The sequence below is a fragment of the Mustela nigripes genome, chromosome 5 (assembly GCF_022355385.1).
Source record: "Mustela nigripes isolate SB6536 chromosome 5, MUSNIG.SB6536, whole genome shotgun sequence".
In the NCBI taxonomy this organism is placed as follows: domain Eukaryota; kingdom Metazoa; phylum Chordata; class Mammalia; order Carnivora; family Mustelidae; genus Mustela; species Mustela nigripes.
The window spans coordinates 64,524,581-64,543,781 of NC_081561.1; the positions used below are offsets into that span (position 1 = coordinate 64,524,581).

The following is a 19,201-nucleotide window of genomic DNA, read 5'->3' on the forward strand; positions in this document are numbered from 1 at the left end:
CTTGGTGTTCTAAATTTGCATTTTCCTGAATATTAGCATGTCTATCATCTTTACATTTGTTTATTGGCCATTTGCTTTCCTCTTCTAAAATGCTTGGTTTTATGACCTTTGGTTTTATGCTTTGGTTTGGTTTTTATGTTAGGATGTTTGCTTTTCTCTGATAGATTCACAGGATTTCTTTAAGTGTTCAGATTACTAACTTTTTTGTTTTACTATAGGTGTTGAAATTTTTTCTTCCACTTTTGGGGCTTGTCTTTTCAGTCTTTAATGTTGCTTTTTAGACAAACAAAAGATCTTATTTTTAATCTAGTCAAGCTTGTCATCTCCTTCCCTATGGTTTATGCTTTCTGAGTCTCTCTTAAAAAGTTCTTTCCTGGGGTGCCTTGGTGGCTCAGTGGGTTTAAGCCTCTGCCTTCAGCTCAGGTCATGATCTCAGGGTCCTAGGATAGAGCCCTGAATCTGGCTCTCTGCTCAGTGGGGAGCCTGCTTCCTCCTCTTTTTCTGCCTGCCTCTCTGCCTACTACTTGTGATCTCCATCTGTCAAATAAATTAAAAAAAAAAAAGTTCTTTCCTGGAGGAGGAGTAAAGATGGTGTTGGAATAGGGGGACCCTGAGCTTGCCTCAACCCCTGAACACAGCTAGATAATTATCAAATCATTCTCAACACCCAAGAAATAGATCTGAGGACTAAGAGAACAAACTGCACACCTAGAGATAGAAAAATGTCTACATCATAGACTGTAGGAACTGCTGAAAGGTTATCTATGAGGAGGAAGAAATGTAGGTGTTGCAAAGGGGAGGGAGCCCTGATCAGAGAGAGAGGAGTGAGAAAGAGAGAGAGAAAGAAAGAGTGATGCAGCAGGCAGAGGATTGCACAATAAAAACTCTCCAAAACCAGACTGGGAAAAGGAGAGGAGCTGACTATCACAAATCTTTATAAATGTTGAAGCCCAAAGTCAGAAGTTCTAGACATCTGCACCATCGCTGGGGTCATGCATGGTGGGCTTAGCGCTAGTCTGGTGGAGAAGGAGGGCAGAGGCCCGGGACTGTGCAGTGTAGTCTGAAGATCCCCGGGGTCACTTGGGGAGGCACAGTTCCCCTTCTTGGGAGTGAGTTTCGGAGTCATGGCATGACCTCTCTGGGGGCAGAAGAGCTGGCTGGAGCCAACATGCTGGTCTGTTCGCTAGCACAGGAACAGAGACGCCTGAGGAGGGCAGCAAGGCTTGGTGCCACCATTTTGCTGCATTTTACCAAAAATCCCAAACCACTGCGTGGTCACACGACTGCTTTTCTGGGACACACCAGCACCAGCCATAGCATGGCGAGACCCTCCCCCAGAAGATCAGCATGGGTTTGTGCAATGAGAATCCCTAAAAAGTTTTGAAAACCAGCGAGGTGCCCGAGATAAAACACGGGAGTTCTATGCTGCCTAGCAGGCAGACAGCTGGGACACAGACAGGGTGAAGGCAGGGATCTGACAGAAGCTGGGGACCCCAGAGAAGTGATTATTTTTCTGCGAGGGCTTCCGGAGGTGTGGTGGGCATGTACTCCCCACTCCAGAATGAGAGAGTGGGACGATGCCATTCCCTGTCCCCTACCCATCCCAATAGGCACTAACCAACTTCAGGGAGAAACACCGTGCCCCTCAGTGGAGGCCAGAGATGCTTATACGAAGCCCTCACCCTGGTACCCTGTAGGTGACTCTCCACTGTGACTGAGAATCAGTGCAAGCAGGCACCTCCCCCAGAAAACCAGCACACAGTATACACTGTCTACTGACCACACAGTGCTGCAAAGATCTAACAATTGTAGGGGCACCTGGGTGGCTCAGTTGGTTAAACATCTGCCTTTGGCTCAGGTCATGATCTCAGGCTCCTGGGATCAGGTTCCCTGTTCAGCAGAGAGCCTGCTTCTCCCTCTGCCTCTGCCTGTCACTCTGCCTGCTTGTGCTCTCTATCTCTCTGTCAAATATGTAAATTTTAAAAATCTTTAAAAAAATTTTTAAAGAAGAATATCTAATAATTATAAATACTTATGTCCCCAATTTGGAGTGCCCAAATATATAAGCCAATTAATAACATTAAAAAACTCATTGTAATAATACAGTAATAATAGGGGAAAATAACACCCCACTTAACTGCAATGGACAGGTGATCTAAGCAGAAACTCAACAAGGAAACAATGGCTGAGTGACACATTGGACCACATGGACCTAAACAGATATATTCAGAACATTTTCATCCTAAAGTAGCAGAATACACATTCTTTTTGCATGTATATGACATATTCTCCAGAATAGATCATGTATTGGGTCACAAACCAGCCCTCAACAAGTACAAAAACATTGAAATCATATCATGCATATCCTCAGACCATAATGGTCTGAAACTTGAAGTCAACCACAAGAAAAAATTAGGAAAGACTACAAATATATGGAGGCTTAAAAACATGCTAGTAAAGAATGAACGAGCCAACCACAAAATTAAAGAAGAAATAAAAAATTACATGGAGGCAAATGAAAATGAGAACATGACAATCTAAAACCTTTGGGATGCAGCAAAAGTGGTCCTAAGGGAAAGTATATAGCCATACGGACCTACCTCAAGGAGGAAGAAAAGTCTCAGATACACAACCTAAACTTATACCTAAAGGAGCTAGAAAAGGAACATCAAATAAAGCCTAAAACTAGCAGAGGAAGGGAAATAATAAGGATTAGAGCAGAAATAAATGACATTAAAAAAAAAACACAGTAGAACAGATCAATGAAAGAACTGGTTCCTTGAAAGAATTAATAAAATTGATAAACCCCTAGCCAGATTTATCAAATAGAAAAAGAGAAAGGGCCCAAATAAACAAAATCACAAATGAAGAGATCACAACCAATAGCACAGAAATACAAACAACTATAAGAAAATATTATGAGAAATTATATGCCAAGAAACCAGGCAATCAAGAAGAAATGGACAAATTCCTAGAAACATATAAACCTCCAAAACTGAAGTCAGAATAAATAGAAATTTTAACCGCTGCATAACCAATGAAGAAATTGTATCAGTAATTAAAAATTTCCCAACAAACAAAAAGTCCAAGGCCAGATGGTTTCCCAGCAGAATTCTATCAGACATTTAAAGAAGAGTTAATGGCTATTCTCAAACTGTTCCCAAAAAATAGAAATAGAAGGAAAACTTCCAAACTTATTCTACAAAGGCCAGCATTATCTTAATTCCAAAACCAGACAAATACCCCACTAAAAAGAAGACTATACCTGATGAACATGGATGTAAAAACTCTCAATAAGATACTAGCCAATAAAATCCAACAGTACCTTAAAAGAATTATTCACCATGATCAAGTGGGATTTATTCCTGGGCATTCTTCTAAATGCTTTTTAAGTCTTTAATCTGTCTGTATTGATGATATGCCTGGCGTGAGGTAGGGGTTCCATTCCAATTATTTTCACATTAAAATTACTGCATATCCCATTACTATTTACTGAAAGTCTGCCCTTTCCTTTTTTTCCTAATCTTTAGTACTTGCTATTTCAATTAATGTACATATATGCATGGGTCAGTTCCTCTTGTATGCCTTGATCTATATAATTTTTGACAAAACAATTTATATGAGCCTAAATTTGTTGTCAAAAAATCTCATTTCAGGGAGCTTGGGTGGCTCAGTGGGTTAAAGCCTCTGCCTTCGGCTCAGGTCATGATCCTAGGGTCCTGGGATCGAGCCCCTGAATCAGGCTCTCTGCTCAGCAGGGAGCCTGCTTCCTCCTCTCTCTCTGCCTGTCTCTCTGCCTACTTGTGATCTCTGACTGTCAAATAAATAAATAAAATCTTTTTTAAAAATCTCATTTCATTAACTTACATAAAATGCTACTTTTGACTTGATACATTATATTGTTTATCCATGATAGATCTGCTGTCATTTATTAGTTCAAATTTCTCTGGTTGATCACGTCAAGAAAACTAAAACCTTAAAGCCAAACTTTTAAATATTTTTAGAATGGGCTATAAACATGAATATTTAGTCCCTCCTCTCTGGTGTTTAGCTCTGCATTTCAGATAATGAATCCCTACTACAGACAGAGCCTTTCTGTCTCCTAAATAAGATTTTGCTTGGCTTATGTCCATTATGTAATACAGTAAACAAACAAACAAAAAAAGACAGAAACGTGAAAAAATAGCCATACCAAAAATTTTGTCTATTGAAGCGTTGGAAGGCAATGTGCAGTTAAACACAGTAAAGTGCCTTTTTAAACGCTGGGGAATATCATTTCGACCGCCTCCAGGGTGGATCATTGCCGCTATGATCTGCACATCAACAATAGTAGTGAAGTCTCCAGGCTTATCCAAGCTATACATTCCTTCCATTTCCATCATTTGGCGCACAATCTCATTAGTTATCTGAAATTTTATACAGTGATACTTCAGTCACATTCCACTATCATATTCCTCCACAACTCCTACAAAATTGTACACCTGAGATTAGAAGAAAGTATTCAACACTTGTCAGTGAAGTGTTTGTGAATGTTGATGGTCACCTGCAAGGCCATCTGATTTCAGTACTACCATTCATGAACAAAACCATAAGCTAAACGTCTGAATTGAGTCCAGGGTGCTCTTTACCATGTGGATGAAATGGATCTCCAAAGAAATTTAATGAGTAAAGGAATAGTTGGTAGAGTTACAACAGTATTCAGAGTTACAAGTATCAATACTGAACACTTCAAACTACTTTAAATCAGAATGTGGGATGGTTTTACTCTTGAGCGTTCAGGACTACTAAGTGTTTTGGGTTTCTGTTTTACGTTCTTATCTTTTTGGTGGCCTCTCACACTGCTAACGCTCCCTCCTCACTGACAACTTTTCCTCTTTTGAATTCAGAGGCTCAGTTCTTCCCAGGCTCACCTTGTGACTTTGGATAACTTCCTAAATCACTCTTTCTCCACCCATCCCTCACTGCTCTATAGGGTTCCCTCACTGGCTTTTTCTCTTCTTGCTATTGCAAGGGCCATGCAGAGCTGTTTGAGGAACAGTCTCAGGGAAAGCACGGATCTGGGAGTCCTGACTTCCTATAGGTATCTGAGGTGAATTCAGATAAAAGGCCAGATGGAATGGGTCCTGGCAAGCTCTAGGTGGACATTACTGATGAGGCAGTGGGCAGTGGTGAGAGGGAGGTGTTGAGAATCCCACAAGGAACATGCAGAATTCTGAAATCATCAGTGACGGTCTCTGAAAGAGAATGACTCTGGGGTTGACAGATGATCACGAGTAAGGCACGTATGTGACAGAGTTAAAAATTAAAAAAAAAAAAAAAAGGTGTTTTCTAAGTTGGGTATTCCTCAGAGGGAGTATATAGAATAAGAGGTAACAGCAAGGATAAAACCCTGGGGAAAGAAAAAGAGGAGTCAGAAAGGATGGTGAAATCGAGAAGCCTGAAGGCAGGAAGGGGTACTGCTGAAAACACACAGGGATTTCAAGAAGGGAGAATGCCAGCTCTTAACAGAGAAGCCAAAACTGAGAGAATTGCTACTCAGCTTCACAAGATGAAAGCTATTAAGACCTTTCAAATATAACTAAAAATACCAATTAAATATCATTTATATGAGATAATGTAGTCATACCTGATCTCCCCATTCATTAATCACAGGCATATTAATATCATCAATAAATACAGTCATTTTTCTGCCTCCTGGTGGCCCATATGTGCTTCCCATTCGCTTATCCACATAGCTCTCCATTGTTCTCTAGAGAAGAGGAAATGTTTGTCTTAAGTGTTAAGATTTCAACCCATTTTCCTAGAAATGATGAGCCTGTTTTTCAGAGTAGAACTTATTTAACTTACATAAATGTTTATTAAAATAGACATTGTAAGACTGCAAAAAAATAAGTTATTAAAATGTGAATCATGAATTTTATACACAAAGTTCAGCTTCAACCTCAATATTAGGTGAAAATCTGCTGTTTATACTTGGCCTAGGAAAGCTAATAGCTGAATGCCAAGTGCAGCCCCATTTCCTATACACACACACACACACACACACACACACACATACATACCATATTTTATATTCATACACATTTTACTGCAACCAGCACTCAAAACATTTAAAATGTTAATTACCTCAGCAGATGATGGGTTTTACCTGAAACATTATGGGTTCTGTGGCAGATGAAAAGTTCAGACTTTTGGATAACTGTACTTCAGGATCATATTTTTTTAAATAGGCCTTAATCATTACAGTTTTTGCAGTTCCCTGCTCTCCTGTGAGCAAAACGGCCTGCAATAATCAGATAATCATGATGAAAGGGGTTGTAAAGCATTCAGCTTTAAATACCTTATGGTTCTGGTAGCTTTTTTTTTTCTTCATTGTAATAGTTAACACAACTAATTGTAATCACTTTTTAGAATTAGACCCACATCAAAATAAATCCTAAAAAAAAATAATCAGTCAACCAATCAATTCTAGTTCAAATAAGAATTTCAATATAAAATGTGTACTATAACTATGCTGGAAGGAAGTATGGGTAAATAGTCACGTGACCATGGGAGTAGGGAGGGACTCTATGAGCAGACACCCACTTCCCTTGCAAGCTGGACGTCAGCAGCTCAGGGGATAATGAATTGAAGCATGTCCTGGGGTTCAATTCCTAAATGTGCTTCCTTTAAATGGCATCACCTCTAGCCCTTTGTGCTGGAATTTGGTTTTTCTATCTGTAGCGTGTGAAAAGGCATGTGTTTTGTATAGGTTTGTGATCAGCTAAGAAACTATCAAATCAAACTTACTTTCTGTTGCTTTGCAATGGTGTCTATCAAAAAATTCGTTCTAACATTGTCAACATTTGGAACCAAAATAGATGAATATTCTGGAATACTGTCAGTTGGATAATAATATGGCTGAAGTTTCTTATTCCAGTGTTCCCAATCTCCTACACAGTAAGTAAAAATTCATCTTAATTCATCAAAAACTGCATTCTTTGAAAGTTATCTCAAAATATAAAAATGCAAATACTATAAGTAAGCAACAGAATCATAGGAACATTTAAAACATTTTCCAAAAATATGCTAACATAGCGGCTTATCTAATATATATGGCATTTGATCATTTAAATCTGTTATGCCTCGGGGCACCTGGGTGGCTCAGTGGGTTAAGCCGCTGCCTTCAGCTCAGGTCATGATCTCAGGGTCCTGGGATCGAGTCCCGAATCGGGCTCTCTGCTCAGCAGGGAGCCTGCTTCCTCCTCTCTCTCTCTGCTTGCCTCTCTGCCTACTTGTGATCTCTGTCTGTCAAATAAATAAATAAAATCTTTAAAAAAATCTGTTATGCCACTTTTATAAAGTCAATTTTTAAATTTCTAAATCATTCATCTAGAGAGATCTGGCCCGAAATGGAATTAGGATTGGCTAGTGGTAAAAACCAAAGACATATTTGGTGTCTAGTAGGAAACCCACATCAATTGAGATTATGCTGAGTGAAATAAGTCAAGCAGAGTCAATTATCATATGGTTTCACTTACTTGTGGAGCATAAGGAATAACATGGAGGACATTAGGAGAAGGAAAGGAAAAATGAATTGGGGGAAATCAGAGGGGGAGACAAATCATGAGATACTGGATTCTGAGAAACAAACTGAGGGTTTTGGAGTGGGGGTGGGGTGTTTTGTGAACCTGGTGGTGGGTACTAAGGAGGGCACGAATTACATGGAGCACTGGGTGTGGTGCATAAACAATGAATATTGGAACACAGAAAAAATAAAATTAAATAAGAAAAAAAAAAGAATGAGAAACACCTAAAGGGGTAACTGATTAATGAACATAGAATGTTTGCCATGGAAAATGGGAAAAATAAATCTAGCTCTAAAACTACTTAATAAAGTACTCAGGCTCCTGACTACTAATTTATTAACTGATGTTATTGGTATGATAATTATTATTACCACATTTCATCAATTCTAAAAATTATTTATTTATATTTTAGCATATCTGGAATGTGCCTTACAACCTAGGAAGGCTTATAATCACTATTGGTTAGGCCAGCTTGGTCAGATTCGCTAATATTGCTACCATTTAAATTAGATTACTTGCATTGTTGGTATTGCTTTGTTCGTTTTGACAGGCATTTTAAATGTCTCCAGAAATACCATACTACCATTCAGGATTGTACCAAAAAAAGGTGCTGTGTATACTGAGTGCACAAAAACAGAGCAGGGGAGCACACATTTGAGAGTAGCAAAGACAATATTCAGTACTACAGGAATGACCTCAATTTCAAATTTCCTTGCAAAATATCAAGTCATATGTTAAGTATATGTTTAACTCTCAAGAAACTGAGAAACTGTTTTCCAAAGTGGTTATACCATTGTGTACTATATGAGAGCCCCAGTTGTTCCACATTCTCGCCAGTATTTGGTAGAACTAATCTTTTCATTTTAGTCATTCTGGTGGCTGTGTGATGATATAACATTACAGTTTCAATTTGCATTTCCTTGATAACCAATGATGTGGAATTATCTTTTCTTGTGCCTTTTTCACCATTTATAGGTCTTTTTTGGTGAAGCATGTATTGAAATCTATTGCCCATTTATTAAAAAATTTGGGTTGGCTGTCTACCCATTATTATAGAATTAAAAGAGCCTTCATGCATTCTGTATTAAATTATTTTATCTGATGTATATTTCCATGACATTTCCTATTTTAATTACAATACAGTTAACATAAAGTGTTGCATAAGTTTCAGGTGTACAATATAGTGATTCAACACTTCCATACAGCACCCAGTGCTCATCATAACAAGTGCCCTCCTTAATCCCCATCACCTCCCCCTTCCCCACCACCACCCATCTGGGCACCATCAGTTTGTTCTCCAGAGTTAAAAAGTCTGTTTCTTTAAAAAAAAAAAAAAAAAAAAAAAGTCTGTTTCTTGCTTTGTCTTTTGGACATCCCTTGTCTTATTCCTGACCTTAGGGAAAAAGTTCTTGGTTTTTCTCCTTTAAGAATGATGTTCACTGTGGGTTTTTCATATATGGTTTTTATTATGTTGCAGTATGTTCCCCCTAGACCTACTTTGTTGAAAGTTTTTATCATGAGTAGATGTTGTACCCTGCCAAATGTCTTTTTGTATCTGTGTCTGTTGTAATTATCATATGGTTTTTATCCTTTCTTTCCTCAGTGTGAAGTATCATGCTGATTGATTTTTCCATATTGAACCACCCTTGCATCCTGGAACTAAATATCATTTGATTGTGATGTGTAATTTTTTAATGTATTGTTGGGTTCAGTTTGCTAGTATTTTGTTGAGGATTTTTTTTAAGGTTTATTTATTTTATTTTTTTTTATTAAATTGATTTATTTATTTTCAGAAAACAGTATTCATTATTTTTTCACCACACCCAGTGCTCCATGCAATCCATGCCCTCTATAATACCCACCACCTGGTACCCCAACCTCCCACACCCCCGCTACTTCAAACCCCTCAGATTGTTTTTCAGAGTCCATAGTCTCTCATGATTCACCTCCCCTTCCAATTTCCCCCAACTCCCTTCTCCTCTCTAACACCTCATGTCCTCCATGCTATTTGTTATGCTCCACAAATAAGTGAAACCATATGATAATTGACTCACTCTGCTTGGCTTATTTCACTCAGCATAATCTCTTCCAGTCCCGTCCATGTTGCTACAAAAGTTGGGTATTCATGCTTTCTGATGGAGGCATAATACTCCATAGTGTATATAGACAACATCTTCCTTATCCATTCGTCCGTTGAAGGGCATCTTGGTTCTTTCCATAGTTTGGCGACTGTGGCCATTGCTACTATAAACATTGGGGTACAGATGGCCCTTCTTTTCACGACATCTGTATCTTTGGGGTAAATACCCAGGAGTGCAATGGCAGGGTCATAGGGAAGTTCTATTTTTAATTTCTTGAGGAATCTCCACACTGTTCTCCAAAGAGGCTGCACCAACTTGCATTCCCACCAACAGTGTAAGAGGGTTCCCCTTCTCCACATCCTCTCCAACACATGTTGTTTCCTGTTTTGTTAATTTTGGCCATTCTAACTGGTGTAAGGTGGTATCTCAATGTGGTTTTAATTTGAATCTCCCTGATGGCTAGTGATGATGAACATTTTTTCATGTGTCTGATAGCCATTTGTATGTCTTGATTGGAGAAGTGTCTGTTCATATCTTCTGCCCATTTTTTGATATGTTTGCCTGTTTTGTGTGAGTTGAGTTTGAGGAGTTCATTATAGATCCTGGATATCAACCTTTTGTCTGTACTGTCATTTGCAAATATCTTCTCCCATTCCGTGGGTTGCCTCTTTGTTTTTTTGACTGTTTCCTTTGCTGTGCAGAAGCTTTTGATTTGTCTCCAAAGGCAAAGGAAACAAAAGCGAAAATACTTTTGGGACTTCATCAAAATCAAAATCTTGTTGAGGATTTTTGCATCTATTTTCATCAGAGATATTGCCTTATAATTCTCTTTTTTTTGTGGTGTCTTTATCTGGTTTTGGTTTTAGGGTGAACCTGACCTCATAGAATGAATATGGAAATTTTCCTACCTCTTCTACTTTTTGAAGTAGTTGGAGAAAAAAAAAGTATCAACTCTTCTTTAAATGTTTGATAGAATTCACCTATGAAGCTGTCTAGACCTGGACTTTTGTCTATTGAGAATTTTTTTTATTACTGATTGAATTTCACTGCTGGTAATTGGTCTGTTTAAATTTCTTCTTTCTGGGTACCTGAGTGTCTCAGTTAAGCGACTGCCTTTGCCTCAGTTCATCATCCCAGATTCAAAGATCGAGTCTCGTATCTGGCTCCCAGCTCCGCAAGGAGTCTGCCTCTCCCTGTGACCTTCTCCCTTCTCATTCTTTCTGCTGCTTTTGGGTTTTGTTTCTTCTTTTTCTATCTTCTTTAGGCATAAGGTCAGGCTGTTTCTTTGAGATTTTTCTTGCTTCTTAAGGTATTGCTACAAACTTCCCTCTTAGAACTGCTTTTGCTACATCCCAAAGATTTTGAACCACTGTGTTTTCATTTTCATTTGTTTCCATGTAATTTTTCATTTCTTTTTTGATTTCTTGATTGACCTATTCATTGTTAATAGCATGTTATTTAACCTCAATGTATTTATGCTCTTTCCAGATTTTTTTTCTTGTGAATTCTAGTTTTATAGGATTGTGGTAAAAAAAAAAAAAATGCTTGGTATGACTTCAGTCTTCTTGATTTGTTGAGGCAGTTTGTAGGCTAATATGTGACAACTTCTGGAGACTGTTCCATGTGCACTTGAAAAGAATGTGTCTTCTGCTATTTAAGGATGGAGTGTTCTGATTACATCTGTTAAATCTCCCTGGTCCATTGTGTCATTTAGTGCCACTGTATCCTCATTGATTTTCTATTTGGATGATCTATCCATTGATGTGGAGTATTGTTATTCCCTACTATTACTGTAGGGGAATTATTACTATATTATTATAGATTAGTTCCTTTATGTTTGTTACTAACTCTTTTTATGTATTTGGATACATAAAAAGCATTTGGATGCTTCCATCTTGGGTGAATAAATATTTATAATTGTTATATCTTCTTATTGAATTGTCCTTTTATTATTACTATAGTTGCAGGCATAAATATTTACAATTGTTAGATCTTCTTGATGGACAGGCCCCTTAATTATGATATAATGCTCTTCTGCATCTCTTGTTACAGTTTTTGGTTTAAAATCTAATTTGTCTGGGGGCGCCTGGGTGGCTCAGTGGGTTAAAGCCGCTGCCTTCGGCTCAGGTCATGATCCCAGGGTCCTGGGATCGAGCCCCACATCGGGCTCTCTGCTCAGCAGGGAGCCAGCTTCCTCCTCTCTCTCTGCCTGCCTCTCTGCCTACTTGTGATCTCTGCCTATCAAATAAATAAATAAAATCTTTTTTTAAAAATCTAATTTGTCTGATATAAGTATGGCCATCCCCGCTTTCTTTTGATGTTCATTAGCATGATAGATGATGGTTCTCCACCCCCTCACCTTCAATCTGCAGGTGTCCTTACGTTTAAAATGAGTCTCTCGTGGACAGCATATAGATAGTTCTTGTATCCACTCTGTTACCCTATGTCTTTTGATTGGAACATTTAGTCCGTTTACATTCAAGGTTATTACTGATAGATATGTATTTATTTATTACCGCTTTTTTACTTGTTTTGTGGTTGTTTTTGTGGTTTTTCTCTGATCCTCCCTTTTTTTTCATGATTTGTTGACTTTCTTTAATGATATATTTGGACTTCTTTCTTTTTATTCTTTCCACATCTATCACTGGGTTTTGATTTATGGTTACCATTAGGTTTGTACATAACATCTTCTGCATATAGCAATCAATATTAACTTCACAGCTGCTTAAGTTTTGGATGCTATTTTAAATAGTATATTAAAATTTCAATTTCTAAGTGTTCACTGTAAGCATATAGAAATACAATTTATTGTATAATATATATTGTCCTTTTATCCTATGACCTTGCTAAAGTTATTTACTGGTTCTAATAACTTTTTTGAGGATTGTATATGGATGGTCACATCGTCTACAAATAAAGAGAGATATGCTTGTTCTTTTCTAATCTTTAGATATTTTATGTATTTGTTTTTGTGTTTATTTATTTATTGCCTTATTGCACTGACTAGGACCTCTAGTACAACGTTGAATAGCAATGGTGAGAAAGAACATCCTTGTTCTGTTCCTGATCTTGGGACAGAAGTATTCAGTCTTCCACCATTCAGTATAATGTTAGCCTTTTTGTAGATGCTCCTTTTCCAAATGGTGAAGTTTCTATTTCTAGTTTACCGAGAGTTTCATCATAAAAGGGTGTTAAATTTTGTCAACTGCTTTTTCTGTATCTATTTAGAGGACTGATGGCTTGTTTGGATTTTAGTCTGTTAATGTGATGAATTATATTGATTGCTTTTTGAATGTTAACCTAACCTTCCATTCTTAGAATAAATGCTTACTTGGATTTAACCTGTTAAAATTTTACTAAGAAATGTGTGTCCAGGCATCTGGCTGGCTCAGTCAGTAAAACATGCAACTCTTGATCTCAGGTCTGAAAGCCCCACACTGGATGTGGAGCCTACTTAAAATAAAATTTTAAAAATTAAAAAAGAAAAAAGAAATGTGTATCAATACTCCAAAGAGATAATGGTCTATACTCTATTTTTCTTAAAATGTATTTCTCTGGTTTTGATATCAGGATAATATTGTCCTTATAAAATATCCTTATAAAACTGTCCTTATAAAAATATATGTTTCAGAAGCACTTCTGTAAAACTGGCATTATTTCTTACTTAGCTATTTGGTAAATTCACCAGTAAAGCCATCTGGACCTGGAGTTTTCTTTGTAGAAAGGTTTTTAATTATACTTTTTTTTTTTTTTAGTGAATATAGGGATATGTAGGATATCTATTTCTTCTTGATGAGGTTTAATAGCTTGTATTTTTCAAAGAATTTGCCTGTTTCATCTACATTGTCAAGAGTGCTTTCATGACATTGTTCCTAGTATTCACTTCTTATTTTTTAATGTCCACAGGGCCTGTAGCGATGTTCCCTCTTTCATTCTGGACAGTGGTAATTTATGCCTTCTCTTTTACTTACCTTGGTATCTCTGATAATAGATTTATCAATCCTATTGATCTTTTCAAAGAACCTTTTTTTGATTGGCTTTGGATTATAACAAAATTCATATCTAGTTCCAAGGTTGCATTTCATTGTCATTGGCATTTTGAATTAGAGCTCCTTTTTATGATCCCAAATCTTTAATAACATGTAATCACAGGTAGAATTACTGGTCATTCTGATTAAAGATAGCCAGCAAAAATAATTCACTTGCCTCAGTCTCTTTTTTTTTTTAAGATTTTATTTATTTATTTGACAGAGAGAGAGAGAGAGAGATCACAAGTAGGTGGGGGTTGGGGGATAGGGAAGCAGGCTCCCTGCTGAGCAGAGAGCCCGATGCAGGGCTACATCCCAGGACCCTGAGATCATGACCTGAGCTGAAGGCAGAGGCTTAACCCACTGAGTCACCCAGGTGTCCCTTGCCTCAGTCTCTTTTAAAAACCTTCTAAAACACAGACTTTCACTTAATCTCTATTTTCACTATGACTCTTCTATTCTCACATGTGTCCAGTGTCCTCCAAATCTAGGCAACTCTGTGTTTCATACTCCCCCAAAACTAATTCTTCCATCTTCAGCTAGTGTGAGGTGGGTGCAGGTCTCTAGCCATGTGACTTTGGAAAGAGGACCTGGAGGTCTGTGTCTTAAACAGACTTACAAGCAGCCTGCTGGTTTTTACCTCTTTCCAATTCTCAAGCCCTTTGAAGGTTCTGTGGCACACACTACATTGCTTCTCAACTCTTCCCACTGTCAGTTTAGGACTTACCTTAGCCAGTGTGCTAAAGCAAGTATCCCTTACCTTTCTGCCTTCTTGCTTTCAAAATGCTATTTTTGCTGTCTACTCTCTTGTTCTTTAGAGTTTATGCATTAAAACAAAAAACAACAAGTGCTCTTGCTGTTTGGAGGTCTTGGGAAGAATTAGAGGTAAATACAGTTTTTAGGAATCATGTTTTATCTTCTCTGGAGCTTAGAAGAATTGAGAGCTATACTCTGGGTACAGGGCACTGAATTTAAGGGCATTTCTCTCAGAGACAGGGAAGCTGGACCCTGCCACAAACAGGAGGCTGGGGGCTGAGGTCACAGCACTGGGCTTTGCGAAGTCCTACATGTAAATCCTAAGTAGGACGCCATTGGCTTGGTTCATTCTCTAACTATTCTGGCATTTCCAACAGGGAAGTTGTAGGATTGATCTGTTATCGCATCGTGAAGAATTTATGTTCTCTATACTGCTGCCCTTCCTTCTTCTTCTTCTTCAAGCATCAGAAAGTACATGACGTAAGGGGCACCTAGGTGGCTCAGTGGGTTGAGCCTCTGCCTTTGGCTTAGGTCATGATCCCAGGATTCTGGGATCGAGCCCCACATCGGGCTCTCTGCTTGGCAAGGGGACTGCTTCCCCCTCTCTCTCTGCCTGCCTCTCTGCCAAATAAATAAATATAATCTTAAGAAAAAAAAAAGAAAGCACATGATATAAGAGCTATTGCCAACTTACTTATGCAAGATTTCACTTAGGCCATTCCAAAAACAGGAGAAGCCAAGAGTCTCTTATCAGTTCCCAACATGGCCAATATGCAAAACTCTATGATTCTTTGTATATACGCCTTTTAAAAATGGTATTAGCGGGGGAGGAGTCAAGATGGCGGAGAAGTAGCAGGCTGAGACTACTTCAGCTAGCCGGAGATCAGCTAGATAGCTTATCTAAAGATTGCAAACACCTGAAAATCCATCGGAGATCGAAGAGAAGAAGAACAGCAATTCTGGAAACAGAAAAACAACCACTTTCTGAAAGGTAGGACCGGCGGAGAAGTGAATCCAAAGCGACGGGAAGATAGACCCCGGGGGGGAGGGGCCGGCTCCCGGCAAGCGGCGGAGCAACCGCGCACAAAATCAGGACAATTAAAAGTCTGTTCCGCTGAGGGACATCGCTCCAGAGGCTACCCGGGGCAAAGCCCACATGGGGTCAGCGTGGCCTCAGGTCCCGCAGGGTCACAGAAGGATCAGGGGTGTCTGAGTGTCGCAGAGCTTGTGGGTATTGGAACGGGAAAGCCGGCTACAGAGACAGAGCCGACAGTAAGCTCGCAGCTCGGGGTGACCTTGAACCGGTCGTAGGCTCAGTGAGCTCGGAGCACGGCCGGAGGTCAGGCAGACGGAGGTAACTGGGTGCTGTTCTCTGAGGGCGCACTGAGGAGTGTGGCCCTGGGCTCTCAGCTCCTCCCGGCCGGAGACCTGGAGGCCGCCATTTGTATTCCCGTCCTCCGGAACTCTACGGAAAGCGCTCAGGGAACAAAACCTCCTGAAAGCAAACCCAGCGGATTACTCACCCCGACCCCAGGTAAGGGCGGTGTAATTCCGCCTGGGGCAAAGGCACTTGAGAATCACTACAACAGGCCCCTCCCCCAGAAGATCAACAAGAAATCCAGCCGAGACCAAGTTCACCTACCAAGGAGTGCGGTTTCAATACCAAGGAGAGCAGCAGAATTCCAGATGAGGAGAAAGCCAAGCACGGAACTCATGGCTTTTCCCCTGTGATTTTTTTTAGTCTTGCAGTTAATTTAATTTTTTTCTTTTTCATTTTTTGTTTTTTTTTCTCGCCTTCGGGTAAAAATTTATTTTTAACTGTTACCTTTTTCTTTTTTAACGATTTTTTACTAGTTTATCTAATATATATATTTTTTTCTTTTTTATATTTTTCTTAGGTGTTTTCTTTTTTTAATTCTTTTCTTTTTTTCTTTTTTTTTATCTTTTTTCTTTTTTTTTCTTTCTTCCTTTTTGAACCTCTTTTTATCCCCTTTCTCCCCCCTCACGATTTGGGATCTCTTCTGATTTGGTTAAAGCATATTTTCCTGGGGTTGTTGCCACCCTTTTAATATTTTACTTGCCCCTTCATATACTCTTATCTGGACAAAATGACAAGACGGAAAAATTCAACACAAAAAAAAGAACAAGAGGCAGTACCGAAGGCTAGGGACCTAATCAATATAGACATTGGTAATATGTCAGATCTAGAGTTCAGAATGACAATTCTCAAGGTTCTAGCCGGCCTCAAAAAAGGCATGGAAGATATTAGAGAAACCCTCTCGAGAGATATAAAAGCCCTTTCTGGAGAAATAAAAGAACTAAAATCTAACCAAGTTGAAATCAAAAAAGCTATTAATGAGGTGCAATCAAAAAGGGAGGCTCTCACTGCTAGGATAAATGAGGCAGAAGAAAGAATTAGTGATATAGAAGACCAAATGACAGAGAATAAAGAAGCTGAGCAAAAGAGGGACAAACAGCTACTGGACCACGAGGGGAGAATTCGAGAGATAAGTGACACCATAAGACGAAACAACATTAGAATAATTGGGATTCCAGAAGAAGAAGAAAGAGAGAGGGGAGCAGAAGGTATACTGGAGAGAATTATTGGGGAGAATTTCCCCAATTTGGCAAAGGGAACGAGCATCAAAATTCAGGAGGTTCAGAGAAAGCCCCTCAAAATCAATAAGAATAGGCCCACACCCCGTCACCTAATAGTAAAATTTACAAGTCTCAGTGACAAAGAGAAAATCCTGAAAGCAGCCCGGGAAAAGAAGTCTGTAACATACAATGGTAAAAATATTAGATTGGCAGCTGACTTATCCACAGAGACCTGGCAGGCCAGAAAGAGCTGGCATGATATTTTCAGAGCACTAAACGAGAAAAACATGCAGCCAAGAATACTATATCCAGCTAGGCTATCATTGAAAATAGAAGAAGAGATTAAAAGCTTCCAGGACAAACAAAAACTGAAAGAATTTGCAAACATCAAACCAGCTCTAAGGAAATATTGAAAAGGGTCCTTTAAGCAAAGACAGAGCCTACAAGTGGTAGATCAGAAAGGAACAGAGACCATATACAGTAACAGTCACCTTACAGGCAATACAATGGCACTAAATTCATATCTCTCAATAGTTACCCTGAATGATAATGGGCTAAATGCCCCTGTCAAAAGACACAGGGTATCAGAATGGATAAAAAAACAAAACCCATCTATATGTTGCCTCCAAGAAACTCATTTTAAGCCCGAAGACACCTCCAGATATAAAGTGAGGGGGTGGAAAAGAATTTACCATGCTAATGGACATCAGAAGAAAGCAGAAGTGGCAATCCTTATATCAGATCAATTAGATTTTAAGCCAAAGACTATAATAAGAGATGAGGAAGGACACTATGTCATACTCAAAGGGTCTGTCCAACAAGAAGATTTAACAATTTTAAATATCTATGCCCCAACGTGGGAGCAGCCAACTACATAAACCAATTAATAACAAAATCAAAGAAACACATCAACAATAATACAATAATAGTAGGGGACTTTAACACTCCCCTCACTAAAATGGACAGATCATCCAAGCAAAAGATCAGCAAGGAAATAAAGGCCTTAAACGACACACTGGACCAGATGGACATCACAGATATATTCAGAACATTTCATCCCAAAGCAACAGAATACACATTCTTCTCTAGTGCACATGGAACCTTCTCCAGAATAGATCACATCCTCGGTCCTAAATCAGGACTCAACTGGTATCAAAAGATTGGGATCATTCCCTGCATATTTTCAGACCACAATGCTCTAAAGCTAGAACTCAACCACAAAAGGAAGTTTGAAAAGAACCCAAATACATGGAGACTAAACAGCATCCTTCTAAAGAATGAATGGGTCAACCGGGAAATTAAAGAAGAATTGAAAAAAATCATAAGACAAATAATAATGAAAATACAACGGTTCAAAATCTGTGGGACACAACAAAGGCAGTCCTGAGAGGAAAATATATAGCGGTACAAGCCTTTCTCAAGAAACAAGAAAGGTCTCAGGTACACAACCTAACCCTACACCTAAAGGAGCTGGAGAAAGAACAAGAAAGAAACCCTAAGCCCAGCAGGAGAAGAGAAATCATAAAGATCAGAGCAGAAATCAATGAAATAGAAACCAAAAAAACAATAGAACAAATCAACGAAACTAGGAGCTGGTTCTTTGAAAGAATTAATAAAATTGATAAACCCCTGGCCCAACTTATCAAAAAGAAAAGAGAAAGGACCCAAATAAATAAAATCATGAACGAAAGAGGAGAGATCACAACTAACACCAAAGAAATACAAAGTATTATAAGAACATACTATGAGCAACTCTACGCCAATAAATTTGACAATCTGGAAGAAATGGATGCATTCCTAGAAACATATAAACTACCACAACTGAACCAGGAAGAAATAGAAAGCCTGAACAGACCCATAACCAGTAAGGATATTGAAACAGTCATTAAAAATCTCCAAACAAACAAAAGCCCAGGGCCAGACGGCTTCCCGGGGGAATTCTACCAAACATTTAAAGAAGAACTAATTCCTATTCTCCTGAAACTGTTCCAAAAAATAGAAATGGAAGGAAAACTTCCAAACTCATTTTATGAGGCCAGCATCACCTTGATCCCAAAACCAGACAAGGATCCCACCAAAAAAGAGAGCTATAGACCGATATCCTTGATGAACACAGATGCGAAAATACTCAACAAAATACTAGCCAATAGGATTCAACAGTACATTAAAA

At 38.7% G+C, this 19,201-nt stretch overlaps 1 protein-coding gene across 1 annotated transcript in view; it reads right to left on the reverse strand.

Annotated features, from left to right (window-relative positions):
• Window positions 1-19,201, reverse strand: part of DNAH8 (dynein axonemal heavy chain 8) — a 367,659-nt gene that overhangs the window by 157,617 nt on the left and 190,841 nt on the right. The window contains exons 54-57 of the mRNA XM_059400544.1: window positions 6,790-6,932; window positions 6,149-6,283; window positions 5,627-5,749; window positions 4,193-4,406 (exon numbers count right to left, since the gene is read on the reverse strand). Coding sequence (XP_059256527.1) covers window positions 4,193-4,406; window positions 5,627-5,749; window positions 6,149-6,283; window positions 6,790-6,932 — 615 coding nt within the window. The remainder of the gene's footprint in view (window positions 1-4,192; window positions 4,407-5,626; window positions 5,750-6,148; window positions 6,284-6,789; window positions 6,933-19,201) is intronic.